The sequence below is a fragment of the Geospiza fortis genome, unplaced genomic scaffold, assembly GCF_000277835.1.
Source record: "Geospiza fortis unplaced genomic scaffold, GeoFor_1.0 scaffold190, whole genome shotgun sequence".
NCBI lineage: Eukaryota > Metazoa > Chordata > Aves > Passeriformes > Thraupidae > Geospiza > Geospiza fortis.
This window is the reverse complement of record NW_005054328.1, coordinates 4,214,658-4,236,421: the sequence shown is the minus strand read 5'-3', so window position 1 is coordinate 4,236,421 and position 21,764 is coordinate 4,214,658. Positions and strand designations below refer to the sequence as shown.

General features: G+C 37.2%; 1 protein-coding gene across 2 annotated transcripts in view; it reads left to right on the top strand.

Moving 5' to 3' along the window:
- Window positions 1–257: 257 nt before the first annotated feature.
- The window catches only part of IBTK (inhibitor of Bruton tyrosine kinase), a 46,387-nt gene continuing 24,880 nt past the window's right edge, over window positions 258–21,764 (top strand). For both annotated transcript variants that reach the window (XM_031057146.1, XM_005421157.3), the window contains exons 1-15: window positions 258–920; window positions 4,196–4,292; window positions 4,623–4,747; window positions 5,590–5,700; window positions 6,884–7,054; window positions 8,133–8,250; window positions 9,998–10,178; window positions 11,396–11,519; window positions 14,201–14,378; window positions 15,077–15,251; window positions 16,059–16,652; window positions 18,416–18,502; window positions 19,428–19,510; window positions 19,609–19,646; window positions 21,391–21,484. In XM_031057146.1, the coding sequence (XP_030913006.1) occupies window positions 597–920; window positions 4,196–4,292; window positions 4,623–4,747; window positions 5,590–5,700; window positions 6,884–7,054; window positions 8,133–8,250; window positions 9,998–10,178; window positions 11,396–11,519; window positions 14,201–14,378; window positions 15,077–15,251; window positions 16,059–16,652; window positions 18,416–18,502; window positions 19,428–19,510; window positions 19,609–19,646; window positions 21,391–21,484 (2,500 nt within the window). In that variant the 5' untranslated portion in view covers window positions 258–596. The remainder of the gene's footprint in view (window positions 921–4,195; window positions 4,293–4,622; window positions 4,748–5,589; window positions 5,701–6,883; window positions 7,055–8,132; window positions 8,251–9,997; window positions 10,179–11,395; window positions 11,520–14,200; window positions 14,379–15,076; window positions 15,252–16,058; window positions 16,653–18,415; window positions 18,503–19,427; window positions 19,511–19,608; window positions 19,647–21,390; window positions 21,485–21,764) is intronic.

Below are 21,764 nucleotides of genomic sequence, written 5' to 3'. Positions count from 1 at the left end.
ACTTTGTGGCCGAAACAACTTATGTCAAAAAAGGTAGGAGGTGCCTTTGGAGGCTGGGGTGGGGAAGGGAGTGATGCTTTTTTAATCTGATTGAATGTCTGAGTATAAGCTCAGATGGCATGGGGCAGGTCAGTCAGCCCTTGTCACATTGTCTTGTCCTGTACTCGCTAGTTTGATATGCAGTTAAATCAGTGCAGTTGCAGGGGTAAAGTGTTTTTGTTTACTAATCTGTTCTGGTTTGCTCTCTTTCAGGTCTCCCTTGCAATTATGGAGTTTTAGAAGAATAAGGTAGTGTGGAGGGGGAATCCCCCTCTGCACACTAGAGGTAGTTCACTTCTGGTATTTTCTATGGACAAAATTATTTGTTATATAAGATGGTGAAATAAGACTTCTAAAAATATATATTTATAAATATTTATTTGGATCAAGTGCCAAACATAACAGTACAAAGATTTCAAATGGCAGCTCAATAAACTTGGATTTACATCCTTGGAATTACAATTTTTCTAAGGCACTGTGTTGTGTACTGAATTGGAGTGCCTTGATACACTTAAGGGTTGTTCCCCTTAAGGAGAAGAGCAGCTTTAGAACTGAAGATGAATTCTTACATGCCAGAGTGCACTTCAAAGTGTCGATCTCTACAGCATGCTTTGGATGTTATTTCTGTAGTTACCAGAGGAAGTGAAGGCCAGATCAAGGCCTTTCTCTCTTCTTACTGCTACAATGCTGCAACTATCAAAGATGCCTTTGGTAGAAACGTTATACATCTCGCTTCGTCTTGTGGCAAAAAAGGTGTGCTGGACTGGTTGGCTGAGACCAAAGGAGTGGATCTCTTGGCCAAAGACAAAGAGTCTGGATGGACAGCTTTGCACAGAAGTATATTTTATGGATACATTGATTGTGTTTTGTCATTACTGAAGGTGAGTGATTAGCAACTGTAATTTTCCTTGGCATCTGCAATTTTTAGAGTTGTATTGCTTATGTGAAAGTGTGTTTTTAAACTTGACTGGAAGCCTCTTGAGGCTTGTCTTAATACTGTGCTCGGATTGCAGTGCATTGATTTACTTGAAGGTTGTCTCTTAATACAGATGTCTGCCTTTGCCCATGCAGAAATCAGCACTGAGAAAGGATCCCTGATTAATTGTGGACTTCCTTGAAGACTTGTTTGTGTAGATGATATCAGGCTCTGGATCTTAAAAATGGAGAGTGGTCAGACGAAAGATACTCTGAAAATAGACCTGCAGTAATTGTATCAATTGATGTTAGAGAACATAAAAGAAGGGAAAATTAAATGGAGTTATAATTAGAAATTAATCTTATATTTAAGAGATAAACAATTCAAGATATGGAGTATTCTGTTAGGTGAATCTCCATTTCATTAGTATTTTAAACCAGGGCTTTTGCTCAGTCCCCCTTATTCCTTTCTTACAACTGTTGTTTCTTCCCATCCAATTACCAAGTTGTATATATTTTTAATAAATCTTCCTTCTGTTCCTCCTTTTGTAAGTACAGCAAAGGGAAGAGATGTTTGTTTGAGATGTTCAGAGTCTCTTTAACCATGTGCGAAAATGAAATATTTGTGGTTCAAGGTTGTTTATAAACAAACCTTTTAAGGCAGAGAACATTCCATTTTAAATGCAGTCTTTTAAAATTACAGTGACTAGCCATTAGTAGACATAACTCTCTGCTTTCTACAAGACTTTAAACAGAAAGATGGTGGATCTGGTAGGGTCTGATGACTGTTAAATATTTATTTCATGTGCTATCCCCTTACAGAGTGGGGAAGTTTTCATTAAACTTGAAAAAAGTAGATGTTTTTATAAGCATTGGAAGTATGATTCTGTTCTCTAGAAAACTGGAAACTGTGTACGTGATACATGAAAAAGTATTCAGTCCTCTAGTGCATGTGTGTATATCTGTATCTTTGCTATTTGCTTACAGGAGGCCTGTACAGCTTTTCCCCAATGTCTTTTACTTTTCTGTCAGTTACATAAGTGAATGAGATTTTTTTGCTAGCCGACTCTGCTGATATTCTTCTACGAAGCAGAACAAAACAGTTCATGGAGGGTGCTCTCTCTAGTTCCTTAACTGATGTCTGTCTGCTGTACTGTGTTATAAAAAGGATGTGTTCTTAAGGTATTATAGCAAGAACAGAAACTGATTACAGAATGGAATTATGAAATAGGTGAGATAGAAGGAGATCTCTGAAGATTGCTTAGTCTAGCTCCCATGCTCAGGCAAGGTGAGCTAGAGCAGACCAGGACTGTGTCTGCTTGGATTTTGAGCAGAGCATCAGACATCTCTGTTCCAATGTTTTACTATCAGTGCAGTAAAAATGTGTTTTAGATTTAAACAGGATTTCTTATATGTTAGTTTGTGCCCATTGTCACTTTTTCAGTTGCTGGATATCACTGTCATCCCTACCTCTCACCTCCAGTTAGGTATTTATTATGTATGATTAGGCATGCTGTCCCCCTCCCCCATCCCAAACCTTCTCTAGGCTAAGCATCCCAGCTCTCTCAGCTTCTCTTTCAATGTCAGATGCCCAGTCATTATCTTCATGGTCTTTTGCTGAGCTTGCTCCTGTATGTCCTTGTCTGTCTGGGAGTCCAGACCTGAACCCAGCACTCCAGTGCTGAGTAATGCTTGCTGGCAACACTCCCACCTACAGCCCTGGAGCTTTCAGTATTCTTAACTCTGAGCTTGCTGGCTTGTGGTCATCTGGTGGTCTACAAGAGTCCCTAAGTCCTTTTCTACTAAGGTGCTTTCTAGTCATTCAGCCTCCAGCTGTACCAGTTCACTGGGTTGTTCTTCCCCGGGGCCAGGATTTGCATTTCCCTTTGTTGAACTTTATGTGGTTCCTCTCAGCCTGTTGCTCTAGCTTGTCAAAGTCCCTTTGAATGTCAGCATAACCCTCTGACTTATCAGCCACTCCTCCTGGTCTCCTGTCATCACTTTTGCTGAGGGAGCAGCACTCTAGCCTATCATCCAGGTTGTTAGTCAAGATGTTAAACAGTACTAGCTCCAGTATGAGCCCCTGGCTTCCTAAACTAGTGTGGATGACAGACTTCTGCTGTGGGCTGGAGGTGTTCTTGGCTTATTCTCAGACTGTATCTAACTACAAGATTTGCCACTCAGCAATTGGAGTTTGCTTTTACAAATTCTGACCATGTGAATATCCTTACAGCCTCTGTCTACTAGTCAATATTTTAAACAACTTCCAGAAATGAAGAATATCCAGCTATCTGTTAAGTGATAAAAATAGGTCAATCTTTTATGTTATATGGTGAATTAATCCCAGCCCTGTTGCATGAAGGGTTGTCTTTATAATTTGGAGATGTATGCTGTTGTTCTTCTGGGGAATGTTTTTCCAAATAAAGTTGTATTTCATGTGTTTACCTCTTAAGTGTGAGGTTTTCTAAGGTATCTTTTGTATTAGCCATGACCTCAGGTACTCAGGTACACAGGTTCAGCTGAGTTGGCCATTAGGCTCTATTTGAGGACATGTGGAGTTTTTCCCTTTTGGGAAGTGATTGATGGCACTTGACTTCCTTCCTAAAATCAATGCTGCTGTAGCAGCACTCTTTTGTATTGAGAAAATAGTATTTACAGAGATTGTCTGTGTCTCTCTAAGTTCTGAAACAATTACCTGTACATACTTTGTGCCTCTGAACCTTCCTTAGTGCTCTCTTTCCTGGCTGTTTGTGTCCTCTTGCCTTTTTTCAGCAACCGTGAAACTCTGTTCCTTACTTGTTTTCAAAGTAATAGTAGTTTTTTTTAAATTTTGTCACTTGTCTAGCTTGTCAAAACTGATTCTGTAGAATGCCAGTCTAAGAAAATGCATCCTTTGAAGCTGATAAATTAATTTTTGGTGAATACTTGCCATTCCTAGATGTCAGTGCTTTATCTTCACATCTGTTCCCTTTGTGTTTTGCTGGTTACAGTTTATTACACAGTCAGTGTTGAGACAATAAAATCCATGTTAATATATCAACAAGATATATACATGGCAGAACATATTTGCAATGTTTTTGGTTTATTTTAGATTTGCATACAGTTTACTTGAATCTAAAAATTTTCTTTTATCAGTATTAAACTTCAATTAAAGATATGTTTTGCTCCTTAAAGGTTTACTTGGTTTACATCAAGCTGTGCAGTTAAAATTAACTTCAGTTCTTCTCCTCTCCTCTTTCAGCATGGTGTTAGTCTGTATGTTCAGGATAAAGAAGGCTTATCAGCCCTGGATCTTGTGATGAAAGATAGGCCTATCCATGTGGTGTTCAAGAAAACTGGTAAGAAATAAAATAGTCTAATTTGTATTTTGCAATGAGATCTGTTTCAACAATGTATTAATGTATGTACCAGTGTATGCAATATTTTCTGTTTTTAATTGGGACTTCATAAATTGTGAGATGCCTGATGCTAGTGTTGATCATCTGTACAATATTATTGGAATATTTTGTCATGGTATCTTACTTCTTATAATATTAAATGTTTTTAAAGTTCAGTTTTAGGAAAAAAAAAATCCTCTTCAATTTTTAGATAGAAATAACAATTGTTGTTTTTGAAGTCAATATGCACAATATTGATAAATTTACAAGAGAGGATCTTTTTCACTACAGATCCCACAGAAGTCTACACCTGGGGAAACAATATAAATTTTACTTTGGGCCATGGTGGACAGCAGGGTAGACATCATCCTGAATTGGTGGACCTTTTTCCTCGGAATGGCGTATATATTAAACAGGTATTCCTCATGTTTTACATAGGCACGTTTCCTGGTGAGGGGTGTGTAAGAGGGAAAGGTAACCAAGGACTTATCAAGCATTGAAGATTTCTATGGAAAAACAGTTCTTGGTGCCTTCCCCTCTCTGCCCACCTCCTTACCTCCATGCATCCCTAATCACCATTACTGAAATTATGGTTCTCTGTTTTGTGGGGAGAACAGGGGGTTTTATATTATTTACTTTGGATATATGGCTTGTGTGTCCTTAAATACATTCAGAAGCTTGACACTTCTGTAACTGTTTTGACCTGCTGACTTCTTGTGTGACTCCAGTCACACTTTGAACTGAAGTGGAATAATAAATGTGCTTGGTACTTGTTGAGTTAAAATTCATCCTGTGTTCAAAGCAGCATATGCTGTTAAGCACATGTCTCTAATAACTTCTTGTGACTTCACTTTGAGAATATTTGAAAGTTTAAAGTACAGCTTGAGCAAACATTCAGGGCAGACAATCTGTGCTGAAGTCTTAACATGTTTTCTTTGGCATTTCTGAGGCAGCATTGTGGACCTTAAGGCTCAGTCTTTTGCGTTTCTGTTAGCCTATGGGGCCATGCTTGATCTTATTTTAATAAACTGAAACTGTTGATCTCTTCAAATAGCTTAAGGCAGTACATAATATGTATAAAGCAAGTATTTTATGTGTCCTATGATTTAATACCACTATCTTACTTGTATTTTGATGAATATATCTTTAAAGCAGAACTTCTTCACAAAGTACTTGTGGCAGGTGTTTTCACTTTATCCAGAAAAATTAATCTGTCCTATGTTGCCTCTTCCCCATCCATTTTTTGCTATTTTTTCAGGTGGTACTCTGCAAATTCCACTCTGTGTTCCTTTCCCACAAAGGCCAAGTGTATACATGTGGACATGGACAAGGAGGGCGCTTGGGTCATGGTGATGAACAAACGTGCTTGGTATGCTGTCTTGTATTACTCGTTGTAGTCTACTATGATGCTTCTTTTATTTCTAGCAGCAAGTTTAAAAAGGGAATTAGAGTTTCTGTCAGTGTACTTTCAAAATGAGTTTGCTATTAATTTCAAACCAAACTCCTTGCTTCCCACTAAGCAACAGAAAAACTTCTCCAGTGCTAATAGTGAAGTGGCAGAGAGTAGAGCAATGTGCATTTAATTATAGTTTAACTTCAGATAGCTAGATGCTGTGGTCAAACTTGTGTTATGGCTGAGTTGATTTAAAGGCCAGCTGATGCTAGATAAGTGGAAGCAAATGTTTTTTGTCTGGGCTTTCTTGGCAGAGAAACAGCAGTACAGTGCTGGGAAACTGTAGTGGCAGGAAGAGGGCTGGTAGGGTTGCTTTTTACTGGACTTTTGCAACTTAATTGAAAAGTCATTTTCATTTGAATAGTACATTGTTGCAACGCACAAAACTAAAATTTGAGAAGACTTAAGTATGATGACAATACAATTCTTAGACTTAAGCATCTTATCCTACCTTGTAGTATAGCATTTATCTTGCAGCATAGTAAGTTTTAAAAATTTATAATACCGAGTATCTGGTAGAACTTGATATTCTGTTGCTGAATGCTACAGTGGAGACTAGAGCTCACATTTTCTTATTTTTTTTAAAGAAAGTAATTCTGTTAAATTAGGATTTTTTTCAAATTGCTTTTCAAAATTGTGATGTTACGTGGTTGAATAAAGGAGAAGTCATGTTAGAGTGCATCGAGACTCAAAGATACAGAACTGCTTCCTTATTCTGTGAAATTTCATTAGGATTATCCTGTGTTGGAGGGAGATAGCTTTAGTGTTTGTGGTACTTAAAATACCACGTGATAGTTAATATTTGTTCAGCTGTCCTGAAGATGTAGTTCCCAGTCTAATTTCAGAACAGGTGGTTTAAAATTCATCTTCTGTGATAGAAAAGGACATTTCCCTGATAGCATTTCAAATTAAAGTAGTTAATCTTACTGCACTGGATGTGGTTGTTATGTTAATGAGTATGTTGTGTGCCCAAATGCATTTTATCTTTATTTCAATATTTGGTCATGACTTTCTGTTGGTGTAACTTTAGTTTCATAGATGACCACTGGTTAATAACAAAATAATATGCTTTTATATCAACTTTTTTTCCCTGATTCAGGTTCCAAGACTTGTGGAAAGCTTAACTGGTCATCAGTGCTCCCAGATAGCTGCAGCTAAGGATCATACTGTTGTTCTAACAGAAGATGGATATGTTTACACATTTGGTTTGAATACTTTCCATCAATTGGGTATTCTTCCTCCTCCTTCTAATTGCAATGTTCCAAGACAGGTAAAAATAACATCAGTCAAACTTAATTGTTTGGTGTTGCTGTTTTGGTTTTTCTTAACAGAAAGTAAAATGTGAAGATTATAAAAATAACCCCTAAACTTTTTCAGAACAGCTAAGTTTAATGTGAGTTCAGATAAATCTTGATTCTGTGTTATCAGACATCTCAGATCTTAACTGTGTTCTGATGTCTGAGTTTGTAACCTGAACAAGACCAAAATTTGTAGTGTGAAGTATGCTACAAGGTACAACTGCCAAAACCCTTTTCTTCCCTCTTCCCCAAATTTTTCTGTAGCTGAAGTATTAATAGGTATGTATCACTTGAGGATCTTGGATCGTTGGATGATGGCTCTCAGGGTTTGAGCATTATATCCTTTGCTGGAAGCACTGGAGTCAATGCTTTGGGAAGAGGGGGTATGGGCATCAGCAGCTTAACTATATTACTACGCCTAATGTCTAAATTTTTTTTTTTTTTTTAAGTAAAGAAGCTTTAACATCATCTGAAGTAGAGCAGCATGGCACTATTAGTGTTGTGAAAGTAAAAAAGAATGATTGGCCAAAATGCAACAGGATAGTGTCGTGGGGTACCATGTGTTCTTCGGTAGTGTAATGACCGCTCTATATCCACAGTATTTGCTATGATTTTATCATCTTAATATGGAGAAGTTAAGTTAAATGTGAAGTGTGGAATTAGTAGTGTAGTGTTCTGCAGTGTGTTTAGGCCATTAGGACTTGCAAGTTTAAACTTCTAGTTGACATTTTGCAGCACCTGAGTCTTCTGTGGCTATGCTATCCATGTCCTGTTCAGTCTTGTTCAACATCTTACATATGAAGACAGCCTAAGGAGACTTGATTCTAGTTCTGATTAGCTATTACAAAAAGTTTTGTTCTTTTTGTCATTAGTGCAATAGTGCCCCACTTGACAAACTGCTGAAATAACCTGATTTATTAGACTGTATGTGGATTGATATTAGTGCTTCATTCTTAATGACTTTAGGAGTTAAATGTTGTCAGAAGTTTGTACATATGAAATTCACCTGTTGCTACTTAATATTAAGATGTACTTTGGATTTGTGCTTAGGTTCAAGCAAAAAACCTGAAAGGTAGAGTGGTGATTGGAGTGGCTGCAGGCAGATTCCATACTGTGCTATGGACTAAGGAAGCAGTGTATACCATGGGGCTGAATGGTGGCCAACTAGGTAAGGTAGAAGCATTCTGACAGTAAAACCCAGCCACTGAAAGATGTTGTTCATGCTTAACCTATCATCTGCTTCTGGGAACAGAAGCCTGGATGAAGCTTTTTTCTTTCTTTCTTGTTTTTGTTTTTTTTTTTTAACCAATCTGATGACATCATCCCTTCACACTTCTTTCAAAGAATATTTTTCATTCCTACCAATTACTTTCACATTTAGAGATGACAGGAGCTTGTCAGCTTTAGCTCTCATTTGAACTCTTTTTACTTTTACCTTCCATGTATCTTGTATGGTCCTGCTACTGGAGACTTTAAGGAAACAGAATGTTGCTGTGTTGGAAATTACTCCAAGGCAAGGTTGTCTCCTTCCAGCAATCTGAGTGGCACTGCCTTTAATAAATTATAAACTAGCCTTCAGCTCTCCTATGTCCTTCTTTCATCAAGCACTGTAAACATGCTACTGATAACTTTTTCCATACTAACTTTTTAAAGTGCCTATACTTGCCTATATCTAGATTTTTTCAGCAATACCATTACCCAAATCTTCAGTTAACTTTTTCTTATTCTGAAGTCAAGAAAGAACCTTTTAAAAATATATTACCAACTAGTGAACTTGATTTTTTATATGAATGGGACATTTAAATTGCTTTTATCTTTTTTAATAAACAGGTATTGCTGTATTGGTTTAGATCTGCATTTTTGCAGTTTTGGGTCTATGGGCAAACAAAACTGTTCGCTATCTCTGGTACTTAATCTGCATCAGGTCTGGCCTCAGATTCCAGGTAGTTTTGTGTTTCTATGTTAAGGTGTCAAAGGTATGTGAAAAAAATTGTCTTTGTCAGAGAAATACCTTACTAATAAGTATTCTTGTTTGTTTTTGCCTTTTTTTTATAAGCACCCATCATATAAGCTTTTTTATGGTTGGAGTTTGTTCTAGCTAGCATGTGGCCCAGTGCAGTATCATAGAGAGACAGTAATTGAATCTTAAGTGATATTATCTGTGTCAGCTGGGCGCCATGGTAGACCTGTGGTGGCAAACCTTGCCCCCATAAGATGTTTGAGCATAGCCCTACATTGTCCTGTGGCAGGGTTGCTGCCAGCTGTAGAGGCAGCTCTGCTGCTTGTTTCTTGGTATCTGTACCCTGCTCTGCTCTGTGGTGCAGGCATAAGTGCCCTGCACACAAAACAGGATTATGCCTGATGTTAGGATTATTATGATGTTAAGTTTCTTGTTGCAGCAGAACAGCAATGACCTGTTTTTATTTTATTTTTTTAATGTTTTCAGAGATTTTGCATCACAGCTCCAACCTTTCCTGTTTCATGTAACTGCTGCCTTCCTGCTTACCTGCAGTTACACTAATTTTTTTGACAAGCTTATTTTTTGTATTCCAGTGTCCAAAGTAATCTGTAGTTTGTGCCACTGTTATGGTATTTCTACTGTCTTGAATTTTTGTATGATGAAATAAATACTCTTTTTTTGGAATCAAAGCAGTACCACCACATAAAATATCTTCCATATTGAATATGCCTTAGTTCATTTTTATGTATCAGGTCTTGGTTTTCAGGCGTTTGTAGTGAAGTAACGAGTAGGTGTGGTGGGTCTCATTTGTGTAAATATTTTGGAGACAAATTATCCAACTACCTAAAAAATCTTCTGGAATTTAAAGGTTCTTCAAAGTAGTGTCATAAAGTATCGTATAAGTGCACAATGTGTGGGATGACAAATAATTTTTAGAGTGTGTTGCATTTTCTAGGTTATCTGCTGGATCCTAATGGAGAAAAATGTGTAACTGTACCTCGCCAAGTCTCTGCTCTACACCATAAAGACATCTCTGTGTCCCTGGTCTCTGCAAGTGATGGTGCTACAGTATGTGTTTCTGAAAGAGGAGATATTTATTTACTTGCAGACTATCAGTGCAAAAAGATAGCTTCTAAGTATGTGTTACTTTTCTAATTTGTCATGAAGAACAATAGGGGAAGATTTCACTGTTGTTGTATACTTGCAAGCTATTTTAAAGATTTTTGTGCATAAAGTACAGAAAATACAGTGGTGCCCTGTATTTTCTTCATTTGTAGTTCTTTCATATGAACTAGGGTTATAATTTTTGTTTGTTTCTTCATTTGTTTTTGGTTTTGTTTTTACAAGAGGCTAAGGTGCCACTTACTGTTTACAAAAGAAAAAACACATTAGGAGGAAATATTATGTGCTGTAAGTTTGAAGACATTTAAACTGGTATTTTTCTTCTCTGTTACCCTGAATTTGTCTAAGTGCATCTTGGTAGAGATGTTGAAGATCTGCTATTCTGTTTATTTATGTTGTTATGATTTTGAACCAGTGATTTGGGGTCTGAATTTCCTAATTAATGTGTAGATATAGTTCATTATAAAGAGTAATTTACGTTGCAAGGAGGGCGTTGTAAAATCCCTGGTATGTATGCTAAAACCAGGATGTAAAACCTGTTGAAGAGGCTGGGTTCTTGACTCATGAATTTAGGAAAATATTTAATCCTGTTCTCTTATTTAGTTTGCAATGGCAGATTAGAATAGATCTTTTTAGATTTTATTTTGCCCACATAACTCCCCCCTAGTTTTTCAGCTTCACTTCAAATTCTAATAGTATTTATTGACATATTACAGCCCAATGATTACCTTATACTTAATTTCTACATGGCTGTAAATGAAGGTGTTGATACTTGAAGAACCTTAATGCTGTGTCCTGTGCTCTTATGCTAAGCAACTGAAAAAAGATAATGAGTATGATTTTGATCAGCTAAAAACCAAGACCTAGCAAACTCCTGAGAAATGACCTGCTGGGATGGGATAGATGTTTTAATACAAACAGCTGAATAAATTTTTGTAATGATGAAATCAAAGCTACATTATCTACTAATTTTCACTTGTGGAATTTTGTGAAGAACTTACAGATACACAATGTGATATATTTAAAAACAAACAAAAGTTATAGTCTGCTGTAATATTAGCAACTATGTTAATAGAACCAGTAGGATGAAACTAAACATAAGTAATTTTTCAGTGTCACTGCCTCAACTTTACTTTTTTACTGCTTGTGTAAATTAAAAGGGTAACTGTCACAGAACCAACATTAAGTACCCCATATGGAGATACTAATTTAACTTTTTGTGTTCTTTCAGACAGCTGAACCTTAAAAAAGTTCTTGTCAGTGGAGGATATTTGGAATATAAAGTAGATACCCAGCATCTTAAGGAAAATGGGGGTCAAAAGACTTGCATTCTGGCACTGGATGAAGCTGGAAGGGTAGGTTGTTATAATTATAATTATATAGCAGGCTGCATAGTGATTAATTGAACTTTAAATGTAAGACAGGACAAAGTCATGCATAGAAAATAACAAATTTCACAGAATCATAGAATATGCTGAGTTGGAAGGGACCCACAAGGATCACCATGTCTAGCTCCTGGCCCTAAACAGGGCCATCTCCAAGAGTCACACCAGGTGCCTGAGAGCATTGTCCAAATGCTTCTTGGACTCTGTGATGGTTGGTGCCGTGATCCCTTCTCTGAGGAGCCTGTTCCAGGGCCCAAACACCCTCTGGGTGAAGAATCTTTTTGCAGTAAACCTGCCCTGACACAGCTTCAGGCCATTCCCTCAGGTCCTGTCACTGTCACCACAGAGCAGAGATCAGTGCCTGCCCTTTCTTGTCCCCTCACAAGGAAGCTGTAACTGCAGTGAGGTCTCCCCTCAGTCTCCTCCAGGCTGAACAGACCCAATGCCCTCAGCTGCTCCTCACACAGCTTCCCCTCAAGGCCCTTCCCCATCTTTGTTGCCCTCCTTGGACACACTCTAATAGTTTAATGTCTTTCTTACATTCTGATGCCCAGAACTGCCCCCAGCACTTGAGGTGAGGCTGCCCCAGAACAGAGCAGAGCAGGACAATCCCCTCCCTTGCCCAGCTGGTGATGCTGTGCCTGATGCCCCCAGGACAGGGCTGGCTCTCCTGGCTGCCAGGGCACTGCTGATTCACGTTCAACTTGCCATTGACCAGGACCCCCAGGTGCTACTTTCCAGCGTCTCATTCCCCACTCTGTCCGTACATCCAGGGTTGACCTGTTCCAGGTGCAGAATCCAGCACTTTCCCTTGTTGAACTTCACATGGTTGGTGGTTGCCCAGCCTTTCATTTGTCAAGGTCTCTGCAGTGCCTCCCTGCCCCGGAGGCAGTCAGCAGTTCCTCCCAATTTTGTATCATCTGTGAACTTGCTCAGTGTCTCTTCCAGTCCTGCCTCCAAGTCATTTATGAAGATGTTGAAGAGAACAGGGCTGAGGGGCCCTGTGGAACAACCCCAGTAAATGACAGGTCACCAGTCTGATGTCACCCCATTCACTATTTTTTTCTTCCCTTACTCTTTTTAAGTGCTGGTTACAGGACCCTACTAAATCCCTTTTTTCGATCTGCTTACTGAGACATCTCAACCTTCACTGCCATCTAGTGGTGTTCACAAAGAAGCTTTTCCTACTGAAATGCCTTCTTAAGCAATATTGAAAAAGGTGCTTGTATATCAAAATAAGGAGCAATGTGGTTATTTCTTTTTCTTTCCTCGCATTTGGCTAAATTATGTTTTGAGATCTTATCTTTTCATTAGGTCACTAGTTGTCTCAGAGATTATAACCTTTCAATTCAATATTTGATCATGTGAGGTGTAGCCTCTAGCATCTGTAGTATTGGTAGTGCCCCTTCAACATCTTTGGGACACTGCTTTAGCAGGAAGAAATTACTTGATCTTCCTGCATCAGAGGAAAAATGTCCATGTGCATTTTTTATCTTTCAGTGTTGAATACTGACAAGTATTGGGATCATCACTGCTTTCAGGCATTACAAATTATTGAATAAGGAGAGGGATGGGATCTTAAAACTTGTGTGAATCTTGTATATGCATACTTGAAAAGGAGATGTGAAGAAGATGTGAATGGTGCCCAGAGCCAGTACCAGAGGCAGTGGACACAAACTGAAATAGAGCAGGTTCTATCTGAGTATTGGGAAGCACTGAGGGTGGTCCAGCACTGCCACAGATTGCCAATTAAGGTTGTGAAATAACATCCTTGGAAATACTCACAAGCTGTCTGGACATGTTCCTGGGCAGCTGTCTCGGGGTAGTCCTGCTTGAGCAGAGGGTTGGGCTACAAAACCTCCAAAGATCCCTTTCAATTTCAACATTCTCTAATTCTTAGGGCTCAAGGCAGGGGAAATGAAATAGATTACTCAAGTTCTTCTGTCCTTTCCTTATGTGGATGCTAACAGACCTGTGCAGGTCCTTCAGTGGTAGAAAATGAAGGCCTGATTTCAGTGCTGCTGATGCTACATTCTGACTTTACCTTGCTTGGGACTACCTTTCAGACATGTGCAGTGTACCTTGTTGGGGTCTTGCTGTGCATGCAGTGCTTCATATTCCTGAGGGTTTTGAAGCTGGTGTTTGATCATGATCTTCATTTCAAACCTAGACTGGTACAGAGAAATTTGAGATTTTTGTCAAACAATTAACAGGAAATGGTTTAAATTTCCAGTGTGCTGGCTTTGAATTTTGTCTAATTTACAAGCAAACCAGCTGGACAAATCTGTAAATTAAAAACTAGATAAAACTTGTTTCTTGACTTGACACCTTTTACTCTCCTTTTCAAGATGTCAGTAAAACCTGTCCTATACATGACTGCTGTGAAGATATTTCAGTATTTGGAGAAGCTTTTCAGATACTCTTCATGAGCAAATGGATCTTGATATCATGATAGATTTTCTTTGTTTTACTTGTGGATTCTCTCTAATAGATGCTCATAACACTATCCTAAAATTTTGAAGAATGTCTTTCTCCTTTTATATGCAATTTTGAGATGGCATGTTCTTGTGTTGAAAAAAGTAGTGTGTAATATGTAACTGCTTTTAAATGACATGAGGATTTTCCCTTTCTTGAAAAATTTGGTATTATAGGTGTTTTGCTGGAAGTCATCTAACAACTCCATGAAGCAGTGTCGTTGGGTGTATGGCCGGCAAGTCTTCATGTCTGATGTTGCCTTGAATGGGAATGAAATCATGTTTGTCACACATGATGGTGAAGCCTTTACAGGGAAGTGGCTGGAAGAAGGGAAAAAAAACTCAGAAAAGAAAGGTTAGCCATGATTTCTTAGTGGTTTTTAAGTACTTTTAAATCAGTAAAAAAGTTTAATTGAATCTTTACAATCTCTAACAGTATTATTATGTGTCAAGTTTGTTCTTTCCTCTGTGACTGACAGTTTTTAGCATTGACTGCTCCTGGACTCTTTCCTCAGTAATACTAAGATTGACTTTGCACCCTTCAGTACACCTTTAGGTGGAGATTTCTGGGAAAAAAAGTACTTCAGGAGAATAATAGTAGCACAGTGATCTAGTGTAATGATCTTGTCACATATTAGATGATGAGTCTGAAGAGAATTGTTATTGAGCAAGAGAAGGAGCATATACTTGCTTGCTCTGCTAAGTCTGTGAAATCTGTTTCTCAGTCCCTTATCTGGGCACAATTCAGGGTCCAAAGCAACTTCCACCTTATTAACTTGGCTCATATTACTGAAAGTTGGTCCTGATGGTTTGTTTTTCTGCAAGGAATATATCTGTCTCATACAGGACAAAATTTTAACTGAAATTGTCAGCTCTCCTCCTATATACTCTTTAAGTAAGCAAGCTGAAATATTCAGCATGGTTTAACCTTATTCAATTACTCCATCAATGGACATACCAAAGTCATAGTCTTGCCTTTTTGTTGTATTAGTTGTATTTTAATTAGCAGGATCTTTCTGTGATGTGTATTCACTTTCTGTTTTTTTTTAACAGAACCTGTATCAAGCCTTCAGCATCCTTCGTGTGATGTGACTTGTGAACATGATACAACCAGTGTGTATGAAAGAATTCGACTTCAGAAGCTGACTTTTGTCCACCGAGCCGTCAGCATTGCCACTGATCCTAGTGGCTGCAATTTTGCTGTATTACAGTCAGATCCTAAAACCAGGTATATTTAAGATAGCAACAGCTGTAATTTTTCCTTTTTTGTGTGTGTGATTGTGATTGAACAACTCTTTTCCAAACGGATTTTGGCTCATATAGAAGTCACAGTAAATACAGTTATCCATACTGCTAGAGAGCAGTACTTTTTTAGTAATTATGTTGAAGTTATCTAAAGGCCTAAGCTTATGTATTTGCATAATAATAGACATTATTGATGGTTTATCTGAAGTGTTTAAGGCAAGCATTTGCCATGTATTTCCTAACACACTCTGAGTTCTAAATATTGTAGAAATTCACCCCTTCAGTAATCACCATTAATCAGCTTTTAAATAAAAGTGACAAGTGAATTTTTGAGTGTTTGGAAAGAAATGTGTAAAGCAAAATAAATAAATAGAATACTGGACCATGTTTCTTATGCTCTCATAATAGTTTCCTAGCTGAACATTAGCTTTTTTCCCTTATTGCTTTAGTTTGTAATATGAAGTACAGCAAATGTTTCTGTGTTTTCACATTGGAAAAATGAGATGAAGATAAGATAGTTCTGATAATACTGGTACAGTGTAAAGGCAAAATACTATATACTGTAAATATACTGAAGCTAGACAGGTTTTATTTATGTAGTTATTAATGAATAAATACCATATTATTAGTTATTTTTGTAAAGAACAGGACAAGAAATGTTGAGCAGTGCAGTAATGTAAGAAACAAAGAAACCAAATGGAAACATCATTGTTCTCATCATTAAACATACTATGTAAAACGTTATGAAGGTTTTAAATAGTGTTTTATTATGGATTTGATTTTGTTTTAGTCTCTATGAAATTCCAAGTGTGTCACTATCAAGTTTTGGAATGGATTTTGGCAAACTGTTAGATGAAACAGATGAAATGGACAGCATCCATGATGTGACTTTTCAGATCGGCACAAGAATGTACCCCGTGCACAAATACATCTTGGCTGTACGCTCTGACTTCTTCAGGAGGCTCTTTCTTGCCAGTGACAACCAGCTAGACACTCCAGACATCTACCGTAAAGATGAAGATGCTGTTGGATGTGATCTCTATGTAATTGAGAAGGTCCATCCAGATCTGTTTGCATACCTTCTGCAGTTCATATACACTGATACTTGTGATCTTTTGACTCATGGTTATAAGCCAAAAATCTCATATAAAGAAAAATCAGACGAATATCAAGATACTTTAATTTCTAATCTCAGCAAAATGAGCTTTGATGAAAATGTCAATGGAAAGTCTGCATTTGAGATTTATAGAAATAATCAAGTGCAAGTTATAAATGAAAAACAGAAGAGCAAATCTAAAAAAGGCAAAGCTGGTGACGAAGCTAACCTCATTAAAATGTTGCAAAGTGCAGCAAAGAAGTTTGGGCTCAGCAATTTAAGTGGAAGGTAGGTGAAAGGAAATGCATTTCTATTTTGACAAGCTCTCCCTGGAGTTTTTTTATGTAATCTGATCTAACTTCATTTTTTATGACAATAGTGGAAATTAAGACACTGATGTTAGAATAGAAACTAGGGGGAGATGATGAGGGGATGCTACTTAGGAACTGACTAGGCTTATTTCCAGTACATATAGGAGTTTCAGGTTGGTGGGTGGTGAGCTATTCCATCACTGTTTGGGCATCACTTGGTTTGTATGTGCTCATTCTGTTAGCATTATTACATTTTTCCATTCTTTTTCTGCCCTATTAAACCTGTCTTTCTCAACCCATGAATTATACTATTTTTTCCCCAGTTTTCTCCCCCATCCCACTGGTGGGTGGTGAGGGCAGAGTGAGTGAGTGAGTGAGGGACTGTGTGGTCTTTAGCCAGATGAGTTAAATCATGACAGTATCCTCTAAGACATGAGCTCTGTGAGGTTTGATACCTGGTATAAATCATCGGACTTTCCAGAAAGACTGTTGTACAATGTCAGTACTGGTTATGTTAGAGACAGCTGATCTAACTGAATTTCGAACTGCATAATTTCTATGCTGTGGTCTGTAGTCTTTTCACAAGACAGCAAATGTATTTAGTATAAAACACCATAAAGCAAATTTAAATTCTTGCTCAAGTGATGTAATTTTTATGTTACATACTGAAACAAGTGGAATTGAGATCAAATGTCTCTGTAGAACTGCGTTAATCAGTTCAGGTTTTTTTTTTCCTGCATTTGTCTCTTCCAGAGAGGGATATGAGCTTTTTCAGGGCAGTTTTCTTACTGTTCTTCTTGCATACACAATCAAGATGTGAGGCTGCTGCTAAAACTGAGTTGCTAAGTAACTCTTCTGTGGTAAAGTACTTTGCTTTAAAGGTGTATTACTTTGTAATCCACCAGCAGCACTCCTGTGTCTTTACCATCCCATTCACAAGCCTCCTTTTATGAATTAGGATGCTAAAAGAGCCCGTGCTGAATCCTGTCACAGACATTTCCTTTATGAAAAATCCTCTCTCAGGATTTTTCCTGCTGAAGCTGACAAGTTCAGCAACAAGACATAAACAATAGGTTATCTGCTGCTGTGGAATGCAACAGGATTCTGTCTGGATTGGCCCAGATTAGATGTTTAGAAATAAAGGCCAATCCAGAACTGAGAGCTCTCTCGGACTGTGCCGAGAGAGCGGAGTTTGTCGTCATTCTTTACTTTTCTATTCTTAGGTTAGGTAGCAAGTTCTAGAAACTCTCCTTTCCTTTTCTTTTTAGTACAGTTTAAATAGATGTATATATCATAAAATAATAAATCAAGCCTTCTGATCATGGAGCCAGATCTATGTCTCTTCCTTCACCCTGAAACTCCTTGTGAGACAACCCCTTGTGACAACCCCTTGTCACAGAATCCCAACCACTGTCTTTGCTCAGTTTATTGACTGGTACTGATATGTATTTAACTTTCTGTTTTTTGACTCTGTAGTATTGAACTTTGGCATTAACTATACAGTATAGGTTTCATCTAAGATAATAAATACATATCTAAGGTGAGGAAAGAATGTCAGTTCCGTTTTGCATCTTCCTTGAAGACCTTTCAAGTAACAACTGGCTTCTATTTTTGTATGATGATTCGTTTTCGTGTTCGCAATATGAGCCCACTGAAGTACTGTTACTTTGTGGAACTGTTCTTAATGGTTTGAAGTGTATACTAATCATATTGCTTATTACTAATGTTAATAATTTGCAGGTTGGATGGAGTCAGATTAGAAAATGGAAAAATTAACGTTGTCAACAAGAAGAATGGGAACAAACCAAAGTTAAATCAGAAGAAATGGTAATTTTTTTAAATCAACTTTCCCTACCCCACTGTCTTCCTCTTCTGTCATCTCTTTATATGTTTAGTAAGGGCTGAGGTTGATCCAACTGCATTTTAACTTCTCGTATGCAATTGTCTCTATCATAGTAACTCAGGTTTGGAAGTTCTCTGTAGATATTTATAGACTTGATCTGTAGATCAGTAATTGGGGATAGATTACGTGTGGTATATCCTTGTTTCTTTTTACTGTACCTTCATGTGTTCTGTGGATTAACTGTGTCATTGAATGCTAATGCCAGCAGAAATGTAATGGGTAATCCCGTCAAAAGCAATTTGACTTCTGTAAATCTGCTTTCTGTAACAATAAGAATACATGGATTGGAAATAAGCAAATGCATAGTATGCTTTCTAATTTGCTTTTAGCAAAGTGATGTTTGTTTGTTAATTCCATTGATGTGATCGAGTTACTTATACCCGAAGTCCTGAATAATCTGTCTATATAGGAAAAGTAACATTGCATGACAGTAGCTGGTTTCACAGAATTGGGGTTCATTCCTAAAATGCATCATCAAGGCCTATGGTGCCTCCTGATATTGAAGAAATAGATAACTTAATCATTTAAGACTATTTAAGATTGATGAAAATAAGCCATAATTAATTTATTTAATCATAGCATTTTTGAAACAGTAATTGACTGAGTTATGAAGGAAATATTTCAGATGGAACTTTTGAAGCTTAACTTTGGACAAAGAAATTCTCCCTGGAAAGTATTGTGCCTGTTCTTTTGGGTTCATGTTCTGTGGTATTATTAAAGGTCAAGTGTATGTTATTTCAAAGGATAAATCCTAACTTGCTAAAGTTATCATTTAATTGTAGAGTTTACAGCTTGTAATAGTTGTAAATCTGAATAGTCACAGTTCTGATACTATTAAATATCTTCTAGTTCATACCTCTGCGATGTGACCCTGAAATCTTTAGATGGAAAGGAATTCCCGTGTCATAAGTGTGTACTTTGTGCAAGACTTGGTATGTGTGTGTTTTTATATCTTTATATAACATAAGTTATATTGTCTTTTTTAACTGTCATTTTATTGCATCTTGAACTGAAATGCCTTTCTTTACAGATTATTTTCACAGCATGTTAAGCAGCTCGTGGATTGAGGTAAGTTTGCCAAAACCATGTGTGATGGTACATTTTTTTGCATCAAATAAGTGACAGCTTTTCAGTTTTTCCTATAATAACATATCCAAAATGCTAGGGAAAAGAAAGGGTTGGATTCTTTGATTCTATTTGCGAGGAAAAAACCCCACAAGCCACATTTTTGATTACACTGTATTTGTACTACTGAGATTGTGTATTAAATGAGAATAGCAAATGTAATACTGTATATTGAAGGAAATTACTGCTTTTGTTTTCGGGGTTTAGTTTGAGCTAGTTCATGGATTTATAAAAACCATTGACTGGACTGTTCTTATGGGATATTGCTTTGGATGAATTTTCATTTTCTTTCTGTAAAAGATTGTACAATTTAAATTGTATGCAGTTTGGAATATCTTGTCATATGTACTGAGTGCAAGAGAGAACAGGATTGAGGGTCAGTGTGTAGAACTCCAGTTGACTTTTGCTGTTAAATGAAATAGAGGATATCAGGGATATTCTACTTAGTCACCAACTGCTGCTTCAAAAGGTATAGATCTTTGATTTGTCTTGGTTCCTATTTGCCAGCTGTGTGTCAATGCCCTGGTTGTTCCTGGACATTGTAATTTCATCAAATGTCTCTGTTTAACTACCTGAGCACTATTGATAATGTTTATCGAAAGGGAGGAATAGTCTAAGTGGAGAAGCATTTTTCTGAGATGGAAAACTAAAGCATTGCGCAGGAGTTCCTCAAATTTCTTAGCTTTCTGGCAATACATTAAGAACATTCAGTACTTAAGTGAATTACTGGCAGTTCTGTTCTGCTGTGAAACAGAACTTCACCTGTCCTCCAGGTTACTGTGCTGCCTTTTCCTAAATCATCCCTGAGAAAACATATTTGCAACACTGTGAGACAAATTATTGATTTAAGCGGTTTTTTTTTTAAGTGTTGAGTGTCCATTTGTATCATAGTTTTGTATATCCAGTAGTATGTAGTTCATAAGTTGCCTATTATTTTGTAAGTAAACCTAAATCAACCTAAATTAATAAGTAAATATTTTATGAAGCAAGGGCTGTAGATGTTATATAAAAACCTTAATGTCTGTAAGAGATTTTTAACCTTTAGAGGAAAAATATGTCAGTACCCAGTAGCATGTTCTAAAGCAAAGTAAATATTTTAGTATGAAGCTTTACTTGGGTACCACCTGAAGTAAACCAAAATTGTTGGTGACAGTTGCATGGTTTAGTGGCCAATTTTTGCTCTTATGAAAGCTTTATCTTAATGGTTAGGATGGTTCAAATGGAGGGCTTGATGAGGACCTTGTTTTCAGAGGTATTAACAGTAGTGACTACTTATTTGGGAACTCGTGATTTCATTAGCTCTTTTGACCTTGAAAGGAAAGCAGTTCAGTACTTGCATAGAGGGTTCCTGTAGTTCTACTTTTAGGCAATTGTTTGTAAAGTAATATAGTCAAGGAGGATTGTTAGAGTAGATGATCAAAGTGATCAAACATGAAACTGTTTCATGGGTATTTATTCAGAAGTTTGAAAAGATTTTAATTGCTTTGCTACAATCAATTCTTGATTGAGAAACTTGGACAGATTTTGTACAAATGCTTAAGTAATTAACGTTGAAAATGTCACCTTCAATCTGAGTTATTTTCTTAATATAGGTACTGTCTTAATTTTGCATTTTTTTCCAAGTAGTCAGCCTCTCTTATTCTTTCTATTTCTTCTTTTTTTTTCTTTAAATGTTTCTGCTTTTTAGGCTACCTGTTCAGCTCTGGAAATGCCCATCCATTCTGACATACTACAGATAATTGTGGATTACTTGTATACAGATGAAGCTCTTGCCATCAAAGGTGCCATTAATATATTTTCAACTGTAGCTCTTGCAATGTTTATATTTTTAAAATAGAAATTCAAAACGTAATATGCTTGTGTTGGAGTTACATTTAAAAAAATCAAAATTCTTGACTCTTTCTTTGGAGTTTGAGGGGATAGCTGTACCCCAGGCCTTGTTTTACCTTTTCTTTAGTTTGTCAAACTGCAGTTTTCCTTTTCCCTCCTTCTGTTGCTTCAAAAAGTGGATTGTTGGTGCTCTTCTAAGCTATTTCTTGTGCTGTGAAAATCCCATCAAAA